Source organism: Nerophis lumbriciformis, linkage group LG03 (assembly GCF_033978685.3).
Source record: "Nerophis lumbriciformis linkage group LG03, RoL_Nlum_v2.1, whole genome shotgun sequence".
NCBI classification, from domain to species: domain Eukaryota; kingdom Metazoa; phylum Chordata; class Actinopteri; order Syngnathiformes; family Syngnathidae; genus Nerophis; species Nerophis lumbriciformis.
The window spans coordinates 59,366,898-59,384,209 of NC_084550.2; the positions used below are offsets into that span (position 1 = coordinate 59,366,898).

The 17,312-nt window shown below is 42.4% G+C and overlaps 1 protein-coding gene across 1 annotated transcript in view; it reads left to right on the plus strand.

Moving 5' to 3' along the window:
- The first annotated feature begins 16,852 nt into the window (after positions 1–16,852).
- Positions 16,853–17,312, plus strand: part of apcdd1l (adenomatosis polyposis coli down-regulated 1-like) — a 35,886-nt gene continuing 35,426 nt past the window's right edge. Inside the window, exon 1 of the mRNA XM_061929610.2 lies at positions 16,853–17,083. Within this exon, the coding sequence (XP_061785594.2) occupies positions 17,047–17,083 (37 nt within the window). The 5' untranslated portion in view covers positions 16,853–17,046. The remainder of the gene's footprint in view (positions 17,084–17,312) is intronic.

Below are 17,312 nucleotides of genomic sequence, written 5' to 3' on the forward strand. Positions count from 1 at the left end.
ATATTTTCACCACACCTACTGTGTATGTGTGACAATCATTGGTACTTTAACTTTAAAATTATGACTTTTGTCATAATTTTGCCAAGTAAAATTCCGATTATCATTATAATATTGCCAAAATTTAAAAAGTGTTCTTATAAAATGGTGACTTTTGTCGAGTAAAATTACGACTCTTTTCATAAAATTGTCAACATTTTCAGCTTTTCTTGTAAAAAGGCGACTTTTATTGAGTACAATTACAACTTTTATCATAATATTGCACAAATGTTCAGTTTTTTTTGTAAAATTTTGACTTGCGTTGAGGAAAATGACGACTTTTATTATAATACTGCCAAAATTCTAAGTTTTTCTTGTGAAATTGTGACCTTTTTCTTGTGTAATTCCAACTCATTTTTCACAACAAGCTTGTTTATATTTGCATAGTATGTATACATTATTAATGTTGTAAATACAAATCTTTATATATCTAGAAAGGGTGGTCCTAAAGAGGTAGGCTTTTTTCGGAGGTCCCAAGAAGGTAAGAAATACAAGAATGTGTGAGTGTGTGCGTGCGTGCGTGTGTGTGTGTGTGTGTGTGTGTGTGTGTGTGTGTGTGTGTGTGTGTGTGTGTGTGTGTGTGTGTGTGTGTGTGTGTGTGTGTGTGTCACTTTAGTTGGCCCACATGATAAAAACGTGTATTTGCCACGTTGAGGTTTTATTTTGGAGGTGCAAAATGTTGGAGATAGCCGACACCCTCTCAGATTTTTGTCTCCACCGCATTAAAGTGTGGAGGTTAATGGTGGAGCAATTATGTTAAAAAAACATTGCATCAGACAAATTGAACGACGATATTTTGTTTCAGAGTCCCGACGTTCCCCGCGAGCCACAGACCTCACCGTCAACGCTTTTCTTTTGGATTTTTCAGGAAAGCAGTTCCAACGTAAACTGGGCTGCGGATTGTGGAGAAACTGGGACATCTGGACATGTTGGTTTTCTAAAGGGCTCCAATTCCCTAAACTCCTTTTATGCCAATTTTTAAATAGTCCTACTTGGTCACACTGATTTTTCCATGTCTTTTTTATTTTGAAAAAATGTCAAAGACGGGGTTGGGTGTCACAGATTGCGTTGTGGTATGGAAATATACGGAATCAGGGTTTCAGCTCGCCTACACACGAAAAAATGTTGGGTTAAAAAATAACCCAACCCAATTTTAACCCAACTAAAAAAATGGGTTAAAAAATAACCCAATTTTAACCTAACTAAAAAATTGGGTTAAAAAATAACCCAATTTTAACTCAACCCAATTTTAACCCAACTAAAAAAATGGGTTAAAAAATAACCCAATTTTAACCTAACTAAAAAATTGGGTTAAAAAAATAACCCAATTTTAACCCAACTGCTGGTTCAGAAAAGGACAAACCCCTTATTTGAGTTATTTTCACTCAACATTTTGGGTTAATGTTTTCAACCCAACTTTTGCGTTGAATTATTTAACACAAAAGCTGAGTTATGCTAACTCATACTTGCCAACCTTGAGACCTCCGATTTCGGGGGGTCGGGTCGTGGTCGGGGTGGGGGGCGTGGCTAAGAGGGGATAAGTATATTTACAGCTAGAATTCACCAAGTCAAGTATTTCATATATATATACATATATATATATATATATATATATATATATAAGAAATACTTGACTTTCAGTGAATTCTAGCTATATATATATATAGTTATTTTATTATATATATATATATATATATATATATATATATATATATATATATATATATATATATATATATATATATATATATATATATATATATATATACACATATATAAATAAAATAAATACTTGAATTTCAGTGTTCATTTATTTACACATATACACACACATAACACTCATCTACTCATTGTTGAGTTAAGGGTTGAATTGTCCATTCTTGTTCTATTCTCTGTCACTATTTTTCTAACCATGCTGAACACCCTTTCACAGGTACCCAGAAAGGTTTCGAGTACCACCAAAAAAACGGAATCTCTGAAGACAGTATAAAAATCTGTGTTAAAGGTGTACAAATACTGTTTGTATAATAAGCATGTTATTGTTTACAAATGAGGGTTAAGAGTTCAGTACTAAAAAAAAAAGAAAAAAGATTGTGGCTTAAGTACAGTTTTTTAATTGAGCTGCTGCATTTTTTGGTTGGGTTGTTTATTTATTTTGAGTAACTTCTACAAATCTAAAAGGGGAGGAATGTAATAGATTGATCTATGTTTGTCTGTTGCCATCTCCTGGTGAATGTTGGCTATAGCGTACTGGGGTTACTTTTTGGTTGGCCAACGATTTACGTGGTGTTGCGCACCTGACGTCAAGTGTGTGAGTCTGTTCTGAAGTCTACAGTAAAGAGACGTTCTTCATCACCTCGCCTGGTTATTGCCTCCAACTCAATATATTACAACAACATTGCTGTTTACGGCAGACGAACTGCTTTACGGTAGAATAAAACATGACTGCTGTTGTTGTGTGTTGTTACCGCGCTGGGAGGACGTTAATGAAACTGCCTAACAATAAACCCACATAAGAAACCAAGAACTCGCCCTCCATCATTCTACAGTTATAACGTGTTTGGACAGGCAGCTGTTTATATTGTGGGAAAGCAGACGTGAATACAGGCTGTTGACACGTCACTCAGGTCCGCATGGAGCTGGAGGGGGCGTGGCTTCCACCTCCGCCTGCATTTCGGGTGATTTTCGGGAGAAAATTTATCCCGGGAGGTTTTCGGGAGAGGCGCTGAATTTCGTGAGTCTCCCGGAAAATCCGGGAGGGTTGGCAAGTATGTGCTAACTCAATGTTGGGTTATTCCAAACCCAACTATTCGGTTGCGCAATTTAGCGCTCCTTGACCCAATAGTTGGTTAAAAATTATACATTTTACTGCTGGTTTGTAATAATCCTTCCCAACGACCGATCAAAATTATTTGTATTCCATTAAAATATACTCAAAAGTAAGATATGAGTGACATTTTTTTTTACAAGAAATGCCGTGTATGGTCATAGTCGGGGTATGGTCATAGTCGGGGTAACATTTTACTGCGTGGATCGTTCTCCCAGGATGCTGACGGGACTCCGGAGGCAAGGTGCAGATAAGGAAATGATTTATTCTCCATAAATCCTGCATGATACAAACAAAACAGCACTAGCGTGCCGATAGCACGGGAAGCTAACGGAATAGCGAACAAGAAAAGCTTAGCATGTAAACAGGCAAACAAAAAGGCGAAGCTTAGCTCAGGAGTCAAATTAGTAGCCGTCGTAACTGTAGCGTGGAAGCAAATAAGAATGCTCACGAAAAGCAGGGAATAAGTAGCTCTCTGATTAGTGCCCAGGAGCAGGTGAGCGCCCCGAACACTAATCAGAGGCAGGTGAAAACAATCTGCAGTAATGGCAATTAAAAGACAAACCCAGGGGTGCTCAAAACAGGAACTGAGGGAGTCAAAAACTAAACAAACATGATCATGACAATAGTAGTTCTATACAGCATGCTCAAATATTTTCATGTACATAAGATGTGTGATTGTAAATAATGTTCATGAGAGTACGGTAATCCTTAATAAAAAGTACCTTTTTAATTAAAAAAAAAAAGGCTTTTACCCAAAAATGTGTTACTCATTGAAAAACAGCCCAAAAATGGTTCATTGTTTTGAAAACCTGGAAATTAAGTTAAATTGATACCCTTATCTCCTCTCTGAGCTGCCACCTTAACGTGGTAGAGGAGTTTGCGTGTCCCAATGATCCTAGGAGCTATGTTGTCCGGGGGCTTTATGCCCCCTGGTAGGGTCTCCCAAGACAAACTGGTCCTAAGTGAGGGATCAGACAAAGAGCAGCTCGAAGACCTTTATGAAGAAAACAAACAAGGCCCCCCTCTGGAGCCAGGCCCCGAGGTGGGGAACGATGGCGAGTGCCTGGTGGCCGGGCCTGTCCCCATGGGGCCCGGCCGGGCACAGCCCGAAGAGGCAACGTGGGTCCCCCCTTCAATGGGCTCACCACCCATAGCAGGGGTCATAGAGGTCGGGTGCAATGTGAGCTGGGCGGCAGCCGAGGGCAGGGCACTTGGCGGTCCGATCCTCGGCTACAGAAGCTAGCTCTTGGGACGTGGAACGTCACCTCGCTGGGGGGGAAGGAGCCTGAGCTAGTGCGCGAGGTGGAGAAGTTCCGGCTAGATATAGTCGGACTCACTTCGACGCACAGCAAGGGCTCTGGAACCAGTTCTCTCGAGAGGGGCTGGACTCTCTTCCACTCTGGCGTTGCCGGCAGTGAGAGGCGACGGGCTGGGGTGGCAATTCTTGTTGCCCCTCGGCTCAAAGCCTGCACGTTGGAGTTCAACCCGGTGGACGAGAGGGTAGCTTCCCTCCGCCTTCGGGTGGGGGCACGGGTCCTGACTGTGGTTTGCGCTTACGCGCCAAACCGCAGCTCAGAGTACCCACCCTTTTTGGATTCACTCGAGGGAGTACTTGAGAGTGCTACCCCGGGTGATTCCCTCGTTCTACTGGGGGACTTCAATGCTCATGTTGGTAGCGACAGTGAAACCTGGAGAGGCGTGATTGGGAAGAATGGCTGCCCGGATCTGAACCCGAGTGGTGTTTTGTTATTGGACTTTTGTGCCCGTCACAGATTGTCCATAACGAACACCATGTTCAAACATAAGGGTGTCCATATGTGCACTTGGCACCAGGACACCCTAGGCCGCAGTTCCATGATCGACTTTGTAGTTGTGTCATCGGATTTGCGGCCTCATGTTTTGGACACTCGGGTGAAGAGAGGGGCGGAGCTTTCTACCGATCACCACCTGGTGGTGAGTTGGCTGCGATGGTGGGGGAGGATGCCGGACAGACCTGGCAGGCCCAAACGCATTGTGAGGGTTTGCTGGGAACGTCTGGCAGAGTCTCCTGTCAGAGAGAGTTTCAATTCCCACCTCCGGAAGAACTTTGAACATGTCACGAGGGAGGTGCTGGACATTGAGTCCGAATGGACCATGTTCCGCGCCTCTATTGTCGAGGCGGCTGATTGGAGCTGTGGCCGCAAGGTAGTTGGTGCTTGTCGTGGCGGTAATCCTAGAACCCGTTGGTGGACACCGGCGGTGAGGGATGCCGTCAAGCTGAAAAAGGAGTCCTATCGGGTTCTTTTGGCTCATAGGACTCCTGAGGCAGCGGACAAGTACCGACAGGCCAAGCGGTGTGCGGCTTCAGCGGTCGCAGAGGCAAAAACTCGGACATGGGAGGAGTTCGGTGAGGCCATGGAAAACAACTTCCGGACGGCTTCGAAGCAATTCTGGACCACCATCCGCCGCCTCAGGAAGGGGAAGCAGTGCACTATCAACACCGTGTATGGCGAGGATGGTGTTCTGCTGACCTCGACTGCGGATGTTGTGGATCGGTGGAGGGAATACTTCGAAGACCTCCTCAATCCCACCAACACGTCTTCCTATGAGGAAGCAGTGCCTGGGGAGTCTGTGGTGGGCTCTCCTATTTCTGGGGCTGAGGTTGCTGAGGTAGTTAAAAAGCTCCTCGGTGGCAAGGCCCCGGGGGTAGATGAGATCCGCCCGGAGTTCCTTAAGGCTCTGGATGCTGTGGGGCTGTCTTGGTTGACAAGACTCTGCAGCATCGCGTGGACATCGGGGGCGGTACCACTGGATTGGCAGACCGGGGTGGTGGTTCCTCTCTTTAAGAAGGGGAACCGGAGGGTGTGTTCTAACTATCGTGGGATCACACTCCTCAGCCTTCCCGGTAAGGTCTATTCAGGTGTACTGGAGAGGAGGCTACGCCGGATAGTCGAACCTCGGATTCAGGAGGAACAGTGTGGTTTTCGTCCTGGTCGTGGAACTGTGGACCAGCTCTATACTCTCGGCAGGGTCCTTGAGGGTGCATGGGAGTTTGCCCAACCAGTCTACATGTGTTTTGTAGACTTGGAGAAGGCATTCGACCGTGTCCCTCGGGAAGTCCTGTGGGGAGTGCTCAGAGAGTACGGGGTATCGGACTGTCTGATTGTGGCAGTCCGCTCCCTGTATGATCAGTGCCAGAGCTTGGTCCGCATGGCCGGTAGTAAGTCGGACACGTTTCCAGTGAGGGTTGGACTCCGCCAAGGCTGCCCTTTGTCACCGATTCTGTTCATAACTTTTATGGACAGAATTTCTAGGCGCAGTCAAGGCGTTGAGGGGATCTGGTTTGGTGGCTGCAGGATTAGGTCTCTGCTTTTTGCAGATGATGTGGTCCTGATGGCTTCATCTGGCCAGGATCTTCAGCTCTCACTGGATCGGTTCGCAGCTGAGTGTGAAGCGACTGGGATGAGAATCAGCACCTCCAAGTCCGAGTCCATGGTTCTCGCCCGGAAAAGGGTGGAGTGCCATCTCCGGGTTGGGGAGGAGATCTTGCCCCAAGTGGAGGAGTTCAAGTACCTCGGAGTCTTGTTCACGAGTGGGGGAAGAGTGGATCGTGAGATCGACAGGCGGATCAGTAATGCGGACGCTGTATCGATCCGTTGTGGTGAAGAAGGAGCTGAGCCGGAAGGCAAAGCTCTCAATTTACCGGTCGATCTATGTTCCCATCCTCACCTATGGTCATGAGCTTTGGGTTATGACCGAAAGGACAAGATCACGGGTACAAGCGGCCGAAATGAGTTTCCTCCGCCGGGTGGCGGGGCTCTCCCTTAGAGATAGGGTGAGAAGCTCTGCCATCCGGGAGGAGCTCAAAGTAAAGCCGCTGCTCCTCCACATCGAGAGGAGCCAGATGAGGTGGTTCGGGCATCTGGTCAGTATGCCACCCGAACGCCTCCCTAGGGAGGTGTTTAGGGCACGTCCGACCGGTAGGAGGCCGCGGGGAAGACCCAGGACACGTTGGGAAGACTATGTCTCCCGGCTGGCCTGGGAACGCCTCGGGGTCCCACGGGAAGAGCTGGACGAAGTGGCTGGGGAGAGGGAAGTCTGGGCTTCCCTGCTTAGGCTGCTGCCCCCGCGACCCAACCTCGGATAAGCGGAAGAAGATGGATGGATGGATGGATGATACCCTTATAACCCAAAAAAATTGATTTATTTTCATAAAAATAACTCCAAAATTTAACCCAACACTCGCAACTCATAAATTGGGTTATCAAAATAACCCAGCATGTTTTAGTGTGTAGATAGTTTTCTCTGGAGTAAGATGGCTGAAGCTAAGACGAGGAGACTTTTTTCATGTTCACTTGTCAATATTCAGCTCCTCAGTATTTTGTCTTGTCGGTCTGCAGAGGATCATACGCTCTGCTGGGAAGGTAATGGGCTGCAACCTTCCAGGGCTCCAAGAGCCGTATGCCTCCAGGACTCGAGGGCGGGCAGGCCAGATCGCAGCTGACCTTACTCACCCTGGACACAAACTATCTGAGCCTCACACCTCAGGCGGGAGACTAAGGTCCAGTCGGACCAAAACCTCTAGCCACAAGAACAGTTTTTTTCCCCAAAATTAAGCTGTTTGACCACAATACCCAGCAATATGTTTGGAGGAGAAAAGGTGAGGCCTTTAATCCCAGGAACACCAGACCTACCGTCAAGCATGGTGGTGGTAGTATTATGCTCTGGGCCTGTTTTGCTGCCAATGGAACTGGTGCTTTACAGAGAGTAAATGGGACTATGAAAAAGGAGGATTAACTCCAAATTCTTCAGGACAACCTAAAATCATCAGCCCGGAGGTTGGGTCTTGGGCGCAGTTGGGTGTTCCAACAGGACAATGACCCCAAACACACGTCAAAAGTGGTAAAGGAATGGCTAAATCAGGCTAGAATTAAGGTTTTAGAATTACCTTCCCAAAGTACTGACTTAACCTCTAAAGGCCTTAGTGGCCACATGTGTGGACAGCACCTTTTAGCTCGTATTTCCAAAATTGTGTACACTGCTGAATTGGGGTCTTATGCCGACATAGGGACACTTATACTGCTATCTGATGGTGTCAGAAGAGTATAACATACAATGGAATTTGGGGGGGAAAAAAGTGTAAAAATAAAAATTTGCATGTCACTAAACATGAAGTACACGTTTGTGTACTTATGGACTAAGGACATCCTATAAAAAGATGATTTTTAGTTTTTATTCTAATTAGGGTCCAGTAAGCCCAAATAGCAAAGAGAAATAAAAAAAACATGTAAACAAACAGCTTGGGCCTTAAGAGGCTACTATGAAGAAACAAGTCCATATCAGAAAACCAACCAATTTAGCTGAACTGCGCCAATTTTGTCAAGAGGAGTGGTCAAAAACTCAAGCAGAAGCTTGTGGATGGCTACCAAAAGCGCCTTATTGCAGTGAAACTTGCCAAGGGACATGTAAGCAAATATTAACATTGCTGTATGTATACTTTTGACCCAGCACATTTGCTCACATTTTCAGTAAACCCATAATAAATTCATAAAAGAACCAAACTTCAAGAAACTTAGGTGAATTCAAACAACAATTACATTTTAACAACAAGGGCAACATAATAAAAAATATTAACTAAAAGCTTTTCTGAAAAGCCAAGACTTCAAATGCTTTTTTTTTTTTAAGTTGGCTCGCCACACAGCTCCTGCTGGGAATGTTCGAACTTTGAGGTCTTGGAATTGCCTCACAAGTCCAGTGAGGAAAGTTTTTGGATCACCAAATCAAAAAAACCTGAATATTGTGTTTTATGGTGCTTCACCTTGTCAGCTTGATGGAAATGTTCAGCGTTCATCTTGTCCAAGTGATTGAAGTCTATTACACTTTTTTTTTTATCATCCATCTACATGTCAAGGTCACATGGTAAGGTCAGCTGATTCACTGATTGGCTAGCAGGGAAAGCCGCTGAATCTGATTGGCTCACGGAGAACCCTGTCTCATGAAGCTCATCAAATACATACAAGAGACTATTTCCCTCTGTACTTTGTTTTAGGGACCTTTAGTGATTTTCTTTCCGTTCCAGTACCGAGTAAACGGAGGTTGACACACCTGCATAATATTTTCATATGTAAATGTGGTTTACTATGTCGTTTTTAAACTGTTTTAATGTACTTAGTTTTACTACATTTGCTTGTTTCAACCAATAAGAAACTATTTAAAACGTCTTTTATTTTCCTTTTGATGAATTGTTTATATTTCAACCTTCCTTAATGGAAATAATACGGTAATTTCCGGACGATAAGCTGCTACTTTTTACTACGCTTTGAACCCCGCGGCTTATGAAACGGTGCGACAAATTTACGTGGTTTTTTTTCGCAGACGGCCAAAGTGCAAATTGTTTTGTTTTTTTAAACCAAGCAAAGACACAGAATAGGAACGTTATTGTTTGTACTATGGTGCCATCTTTTGGACAAGTTTGCTCACTGAATGTGTTGCAGTGCCCTTCTGACTGCCGTTCCGTCTTTTAGCCTTCCTTAGCGTTCATACTTGAATGGAATCTCCATTCATTGCTCCAAACAACATTTGTAAGATTTACACAATAACTAAAACAATTCTTACTTACTAAACCGTCCCATGTGTGATGTCTGTAGGATTGTTTTCATGCATATTTGAACGTGCTATCGTAATGTAATGAAACTAGCGTCGTTAGGAACTTATAATGGCACTATTTTTGTATTGTTTCAGTTTCACATATTCCTCAGTAAATTCACCAAAATGTCATTTTTGAGTCTGTTTAGCTGATTGGAGACTAGCTTTCGCAGCTCGTGGGCCCATGACGATGTCTTCTGTTTTGTTTGACCAGCCGTTTTACTGCCCTGTTACAGACACCGTTTGGAAACGATTAAGGTATTAGACATTTACAAAATCTTTCTGTGTAAAAAAACTCATTTCACAACGTAGCTGCGGAATGAATACGAATTAATATGACACACCTCTTGCAGCTGCGTGCTTACGACGACTGGGATCAAAGCGTCTGAACACTTGTGGACATTACTCTATAATGTAAAAAAAAAATAAGAGGTCAAATATGTACTTTTGTGTTTACCGTATTTTCCGCACTATTAGCCGCACCTAAAAACCACAAATTTACTCAAAAGCTGACAGTGCGGCTTACAACCCGGTGCGCTTTATATATGGATTAATATTAAGATTCATTTTCATAAAGTTTCGGTCTCGCAACTACAGTAAACCATCTTTTTTCCCCGTAGAAGAGGAAGTGCTTCTTCTTCTACGCAAGCAACCGCCAAGGTAAGCACCCGCCCCCATAGAACAGGAAGCGCTTCTTCTTCTACTGTAAGCAACCACCCGCCCGCGTAGAAGAAGAAAAAGCGCGCGGATATTACGTTTCATTTCCTTTGTGTGTTTACATCTGTAAAGACCACAAAATGGCTCCTACTAAGCGACACGCGTATAACGCAACAGCGCTAGCAAGCGAACTTCACCTGGATGATTTTAAAGGTGGTGCTTCTTGGTGTTTCCGGTTCATGAAAAGACGCAATCTCTCCATCCGCACACGGACTACCATTTCACAGCAACTGCCTAAAGACTTTCAAGAAAAGCTGGCTACTTTCCGTGCCTATTGTAAAAACAAGATAGCTGAAAAAAAGATCCGGCCAGAGAAAATTATCAACATGGACGAGGTTCCACTGACTTTTGATATTCCTGTGAACCGCACTGTGGATACAACGGGAGCACGTACGGTGAATATTCGCACCACAGGGAATGAGAAGTCATCCTTCACTGTGGTTCTAGCTTGCCATGCTAATGGCCAGAAACTTCCACCCATGGTGATATTCAAAAGGAAGACCTTGCCAAAAGAGACCTTTCCAGCCGGCGTCATCATAAAAGCTAACTCGAAGGGATGGATGGATGAAGAAAAGATGAGCGAGTGGTTAAGGTAAGTTTACGCGAAGAGGCCGGGTGGCTTTTTTCACGCAGCTCCGTCCATGTTGATATACGACTCCATGCGCGCCCACATCACGCTGGTTTTTAATATATTATTAAAGTTTGACTGACCTATCTGACTGTTTTTTTGACATTCCTTTAGCGCAGTTAGATGCGGCTTACAACACGGGGCGGCTTATAGGTGGACAAAGTTTTGAAATATGCCGTTCATTGAAGGCGCGGCTTATAACCTAGGGCGCCTTATGGTGCGGAAAATACGGTACATTCCGTTGACTAAATATGTTTTGGTGTATGTTCAACTTTTGTTCAGAATCAGCTCTTTCTTTGTCATTCATTGTGGTAGCGTCACAGTGCATTTAAGGATCGGTCATATTATGTTTTTTTCTACATTTAAAACACCTCCTTGTGGTCTACATCAGGGTTTCTTAACCCTGTTGACCTTGAGGCCCAACTTTACCACTACAGAGGATTAACAGATAGACAGACAACATTCACACTCACATTCACACACTAGGGCCAATTTAGTGTTGCCAATCAGCCTATCCCCAGGTGCATGTTTTTGGAGGTGGGAGGAAGCCGGAGTACCCGGAGGGAACCCACGCAGTCACGGAGAGAACATGCAAAGAAAGATCCCGAGGCCGGGATTGAACTCACGACTACTCAGGACCTTCGTTTTGTGAGGCAGACGCACTAACCCCTCTTCCACCGTGCTGCCTTCAGTGACAATCTACAATGTAAATAGTCATGAAAATAAAGAAAACGCATTGAAATAAGAAGGCGTGTCCAAACTTTTGGCCTGTACTGTATACATACATACATATACACACATATATATATACATATATACATACATACAGTACATATACACAAATACATACATGCATACATATATTCACACATATACACACACATATACACACACATACATACATACATACACATACACAAATACATATATACATACATATATACACATATATACATACATATATACACACATATATACATATATACACATATACACATACATATATACACATTACACACACATATATACACACATATATATATACATATACATATATACGTACATACATACATATACACAAATACATATATGCATACATATATACACATATACATATATACACACATATATACATACATACATATACATATATAAATACATACACACATATACATACATACATATATATACAGTATATACATACATACATATTCACATATACATATATATATATATATATATATATATATACACACACATGTATACATATATACATACATACATATACACAAATACATATATACATACATATATACACATATATACATACATATATATACACACATATATACATATATACATATACACATATACACATACAGTACATATATACACATTACACACACATATATATACACATATATATACATATATACATACATATACACAAATACATATATGCATACATATACACGCACATATACATACATACATATACACATATAAATACATACACACATATACATACATACATATATACAGTATATACATACATACATATTCACATATACATATATACATATATATATATGTATGTGTGGGGAAAAAATCACAAGACTATTTCATCTCTACAGGCTTGTTTCATGAGGGGGGGTACCCTCAATCATCAGGAGATTTTAATGGGAGCATTCACATACCATGGTTTATATAGGGCACAGAGTGGGTGGGTACAGGCTGGCGTAGGGGCGTGGTGATTGGCTCATGTGTTACCTAGGAGGTGTTTCCGTCTGTGGCGGCATGCTGTTACAATTTCGCTGCGCTTGTTGAGGGATGACAGGTCTGGACGGTAAATAATAAACAGTTTCTCTTTCAAGCATAGGTTGCATCTTTTATTACCACTATTGTAAGGTGTGCTGGATGCAAGAATTTGCCATGTTATTGAATATTCAACATTATTGTCTTTGAGGTCCCAAATGTGTTTGCTGAGTTCTGTGGTATTCCGCAGGTTTTGGTTCCTGAAAGAAGCCTTGTGATTGTTCCATCTGGTTTTGAATTCTCCCTCGGTTAATCCTACATATGTGTCGGATGTGTTAATGTCCTTGCGTATTACCTTAGATTGGTAGACAACTGATGTTTGTAAGCACCCCCCGTTGAGAGGGCAATCAGGTTTCTTTTGACAGTTACAGCCTTTGTTGGTTTTGGAGTCGCTCTGTCCGGGGGCCGACGGCTCATTTGCAATTGTTTTGTTGTGGTTTGAGATGATTTGTCGTATATTGTTCATACAGCTGTAGCTCAATTTAATGTTGTTCTTGTTGAACACTTTTCTTAGGGTGTTGTCTTTGGGAAAGTGTTTGTCAATCAGATTGAGGAATTTGTGTCCAATGTTAGTTGAGACGTTTTTGCTGTATGGGGGGTTGTACCAGATGATGTCGTTTCGTTTTCTGTTCTTTTTTGGCTGGTTTCCTGGCGTGGGTTCATAGGTGAGGGTGAAATTGTATCCGCTTTCATCAAGGGCTTTTTGGTACGGGGGGGTTGCTTGGTCAAATTCAGCTTTGCTAGATGACAGCATCGATAGCCTTTTATTAATTCCGGTAGGTATTCTTTTCGTGGTGGTGGGTGGGTGGTTGCTGTCATGGTGCACGTATTGGAGTGTTGTGTTGGGTTTCGTGAATGGTTGGTAGCTGTTATTTCTCAGGTTGAAAGTGACGTCAAGGAAGTTGACGGTTTGCTTGTTGGCTTCAATCGTGATCCGTAGGTCGTTCTCTTTGAAAATTTGGCATATGCGCTTCTTGGTATTCTCGCTGCTCCTTGGCGAGGCGCGACACACTGCCAGTCCGTCATCACGGTAAATACCAAGGTTCAGATTGAGGCTAGCGAGCTGGGAGAGGAGGAAACTCCCAACGAGTTCACACGTTTCTGCTCCGTCAAAACTTCCCATAGTGACGTCAAATGTTGCATTGTTCTTTTTTTGCCATGGTGTACTGTTGTGGATGAGAATGGAGTTTTTTGCGTGGATGATGATGTTTCTTTCGTTGCCTGTGATTGAGTCGTAGTCTGAGGCGAAGTCTAGTGCTTGAGTCAGTAGGTCTTGCGTGATGGAAGGGTAAAATTATTCGATATCAAAGGAGATAAAGTTGTGCTGTTGTTTGTCTTGGATGTTGTTGAACCATTTGATTACTGCTGCTGTATTTCTCCATTGGTTGAGTGGTGTTTTGTCCTTGATTTTTGTGTTGACTCTGTCCAGGATTATTTTGCTGATTTTTCCTATTTTAGATTTAGTTGGGTTTATTAGTCGGCATGTTGGGTTATTTGCGAAGTTGGGTTTGTGGTCCTTCAATGTGATGAAGGCTTCCTTGTTGGCTGTGGCGTCCACCCTGTCCTCAATGTCCAGTTCAGCCGCGATCCTTTTATTTTCCAGGTGGATGTTCTGTAAGGTGTTGGGTTGCGCTTTTTTGTATGATTTGGTGATGCTTCTGTCCAGTAAGGTGTGATGTTCTGGTATGTCCATTCTGTAGAAGTTTGTGGTTTTATCGGCAGCTATGATGAGGTTGTTTACTTTCTTGATGCGCTCCTTGTCATTTTTCAGCTTGGTGAGGAGTGGGTTGCGGATTGGCTTGAATTTGACTGATTGTATCATTTTGAGCATGTCGTTCTCAAAATCCTTTAGTTCCTCAACTGTGGGTGGGTTCTTGGTAGATTTGAATCCGTAAGTTTTCTTTTGCGTTCCTTTTGTTTCAGGGTGGAGGAAAAAATGTGCTTTCCACCGCATCCTTCTTAGGAAGTGTTCCGTCTTTTCTATGAGCCTTAGCTTGTAGTCATTCTGCGCGGGTATGGGAATGTTCTTCGTGGAGTAGTCGATGTTGAATTTTTCCATTTCTGATCGTCGTACAGTGCTCAACAAATGTCAATTTGGAGCGGAGTATATGTCTTAATAAGGTTATCCAAAAAATAGTGCTCGATACCGTAGTAGAGCGCAATATATGTATGTGTGGGAAAAAAATCACAAGACTATTTCATCTCTACAGGCCTGTTTCATGAGGGGGGGTACCCTCAATCATCAGGAGATTTTAATGGGAGCATTCACATACCATGGTTTATATAGGGCACAGAGTGGGTGGGTACAGGCTGGCGTAGGGGCGTGGTGATTGGCTCATGTGTTACCTAGGAGGTGTTTCCGTCTGTGGCGGCATGCTGCTACAATTTCGCTGCGCTTGTTGAGGGATGACAGGTCTGGACGGTAAATAATAAACAGTTTCTCTTTCAAGCATAGGTTGCATCTTTTATTACCACTATTGTAAGGTGTGCTGGATGCAAGAATTTGCCATGTTATTGAATATTCAACATTATTGTCTTTGAGGTCCCAAATGTGTTTGCTGAGTTCTGTGGTATTCCGCAGGTTTTGGTTCCTGAAAGAAGCCTTGTGATTGTTCCATCTGGTTTTGAATTCTCCCTCGGTTAATCCTACATATGTGTCGGATGTGTTAATGTCCTTGCGTATTACCTTAGATTGGTAGACAATTGATGTTTGTAAGCACCCCCCGTTGAGAGGGCAATCAGGTTTCTTTCGACAGTTACAGCCTTTGTTGGTTTTGGAGTCGCTCTGTCCGGGGGCCAACGGCTCATTTGCAATTGTCTTGTTGTGGTTTGAGATGATTTGTCGTATATTGTTCATACAGCTGTAGCTCAATTTAATGTTGTTCTTGTTGAATACTTTTCTTAGGGTGTTGTCTTTGGGAAAGTGTTTGTCAATCAGATTGAGGAATTTGTGTCCAATGTTAGTTGAGACGTTTTTGCTGTATGGGGGGTTGTACCAGATGATGTCGTTTCGTTTTCTGTTCTTTTTTGGCTGGTTTCCTGGCGTGGGTTCATAGGTGAGGGTGAAATTGTATCCGCTTTCATCAAGGGCTTTTTGGTACGGGGGGGTTGTTTGGTCAAATTCAGCTTTGCTAGATGACAGCATCGATAGCCTTTTATTAATTCCGGTAGGTATTCTTTTCGTGGTGGTGGGTGGGTGGTTGCTGTCATGGTGCACGTATTGGAGTGTTGTGTTGGGTTTCGTGAATGGTTGGTAGCTGTTATTTCTCAGGTTGAAAGTGACGTCAAGGAAGTTGACGGTTTGCTTGTTATATATATATATATATATATATATATATATATATATATATATATATATATATACATACATACACATGTATACATATATACATATATACATATATACATACATACATATACACAAATACATATATACATACATATATACACATATATACATACATATATACAAACATATATACATATACACATTACACACACATATATATACATATATACATACATACATTTGCACAAATACATATATGCATACATATATACACACATATACATACATACATATACACATATACATATATACACACATACATACATACATATACATACATAAATACATACACACCTATACATACATGCATATATATAAATACATACATACATATTCACATATACATACATGTATACACACATATATATTCACATTACACACACATATATATATATTTATATATATATATATATATATATATATATATATATGTATATATATACACACACACATATATATATATATATATATATATATATATATATATATATATATATATATATATATATATATATATATATATATACGTTACACACATATATACACACACGTATATACATATACATATATACACACACATATATATGTTTTTGTTTTTTTGTTGTTTATTTTGGGACAGACAGATTGTGAAGGCTGGTGGGAGGGGCCAGATCTGGCCAGCGGGCCATAGTTTGAGAACCTCTGATTTAAAAGCTCCCTGACAAGCACACACACAGAAAGCGCCTCTCTCTCTCTCTCTCTCTCTCTCTCTCTCTCTCTCTCCTTCTCACCCACAGACACACACCCTCCCACACTCGCATTAAACTCCCCCCCACACACACACGTACACACACACACACTCGGTGCACATGCATGGAGTGGAAGCCAAGCACTGTGTGATGCACGCCTGTGAGGAGAGCACCGGCGTGGAGATGCTGTGAGAAGAATCCATGTCAGCAGACCATGAAGGCCAGGAGGTGGACATAAAGACCTTGAAGGATTACACATGATCGGCAACCTCTGCACTTTTCGGATCTAGAAAGGTTTGGCGTTGAAAAGGCGGGCAACATGTCCACGCTGAGGGGGGTCTGCCTGCTGTGGCAAGGTGAGTTCACCCAGGTGACACTTTCAGCACTTATTAAGGGAGGCATTCATTGTGGAAATAAAGCACATGTCCAAACAAGGAGATAAATGCTCTCCTATGTGAGGGGAAAAAAGCATTAAGTCACATCAGCTCTGGATCACAAGGAAGTGATTAAGCAATTTGTCACGTTTTCAAACGCCTGGCAAAGTCCGGCTCCCAAATAAAAACAGGACCTGCGCTCATGAATGGT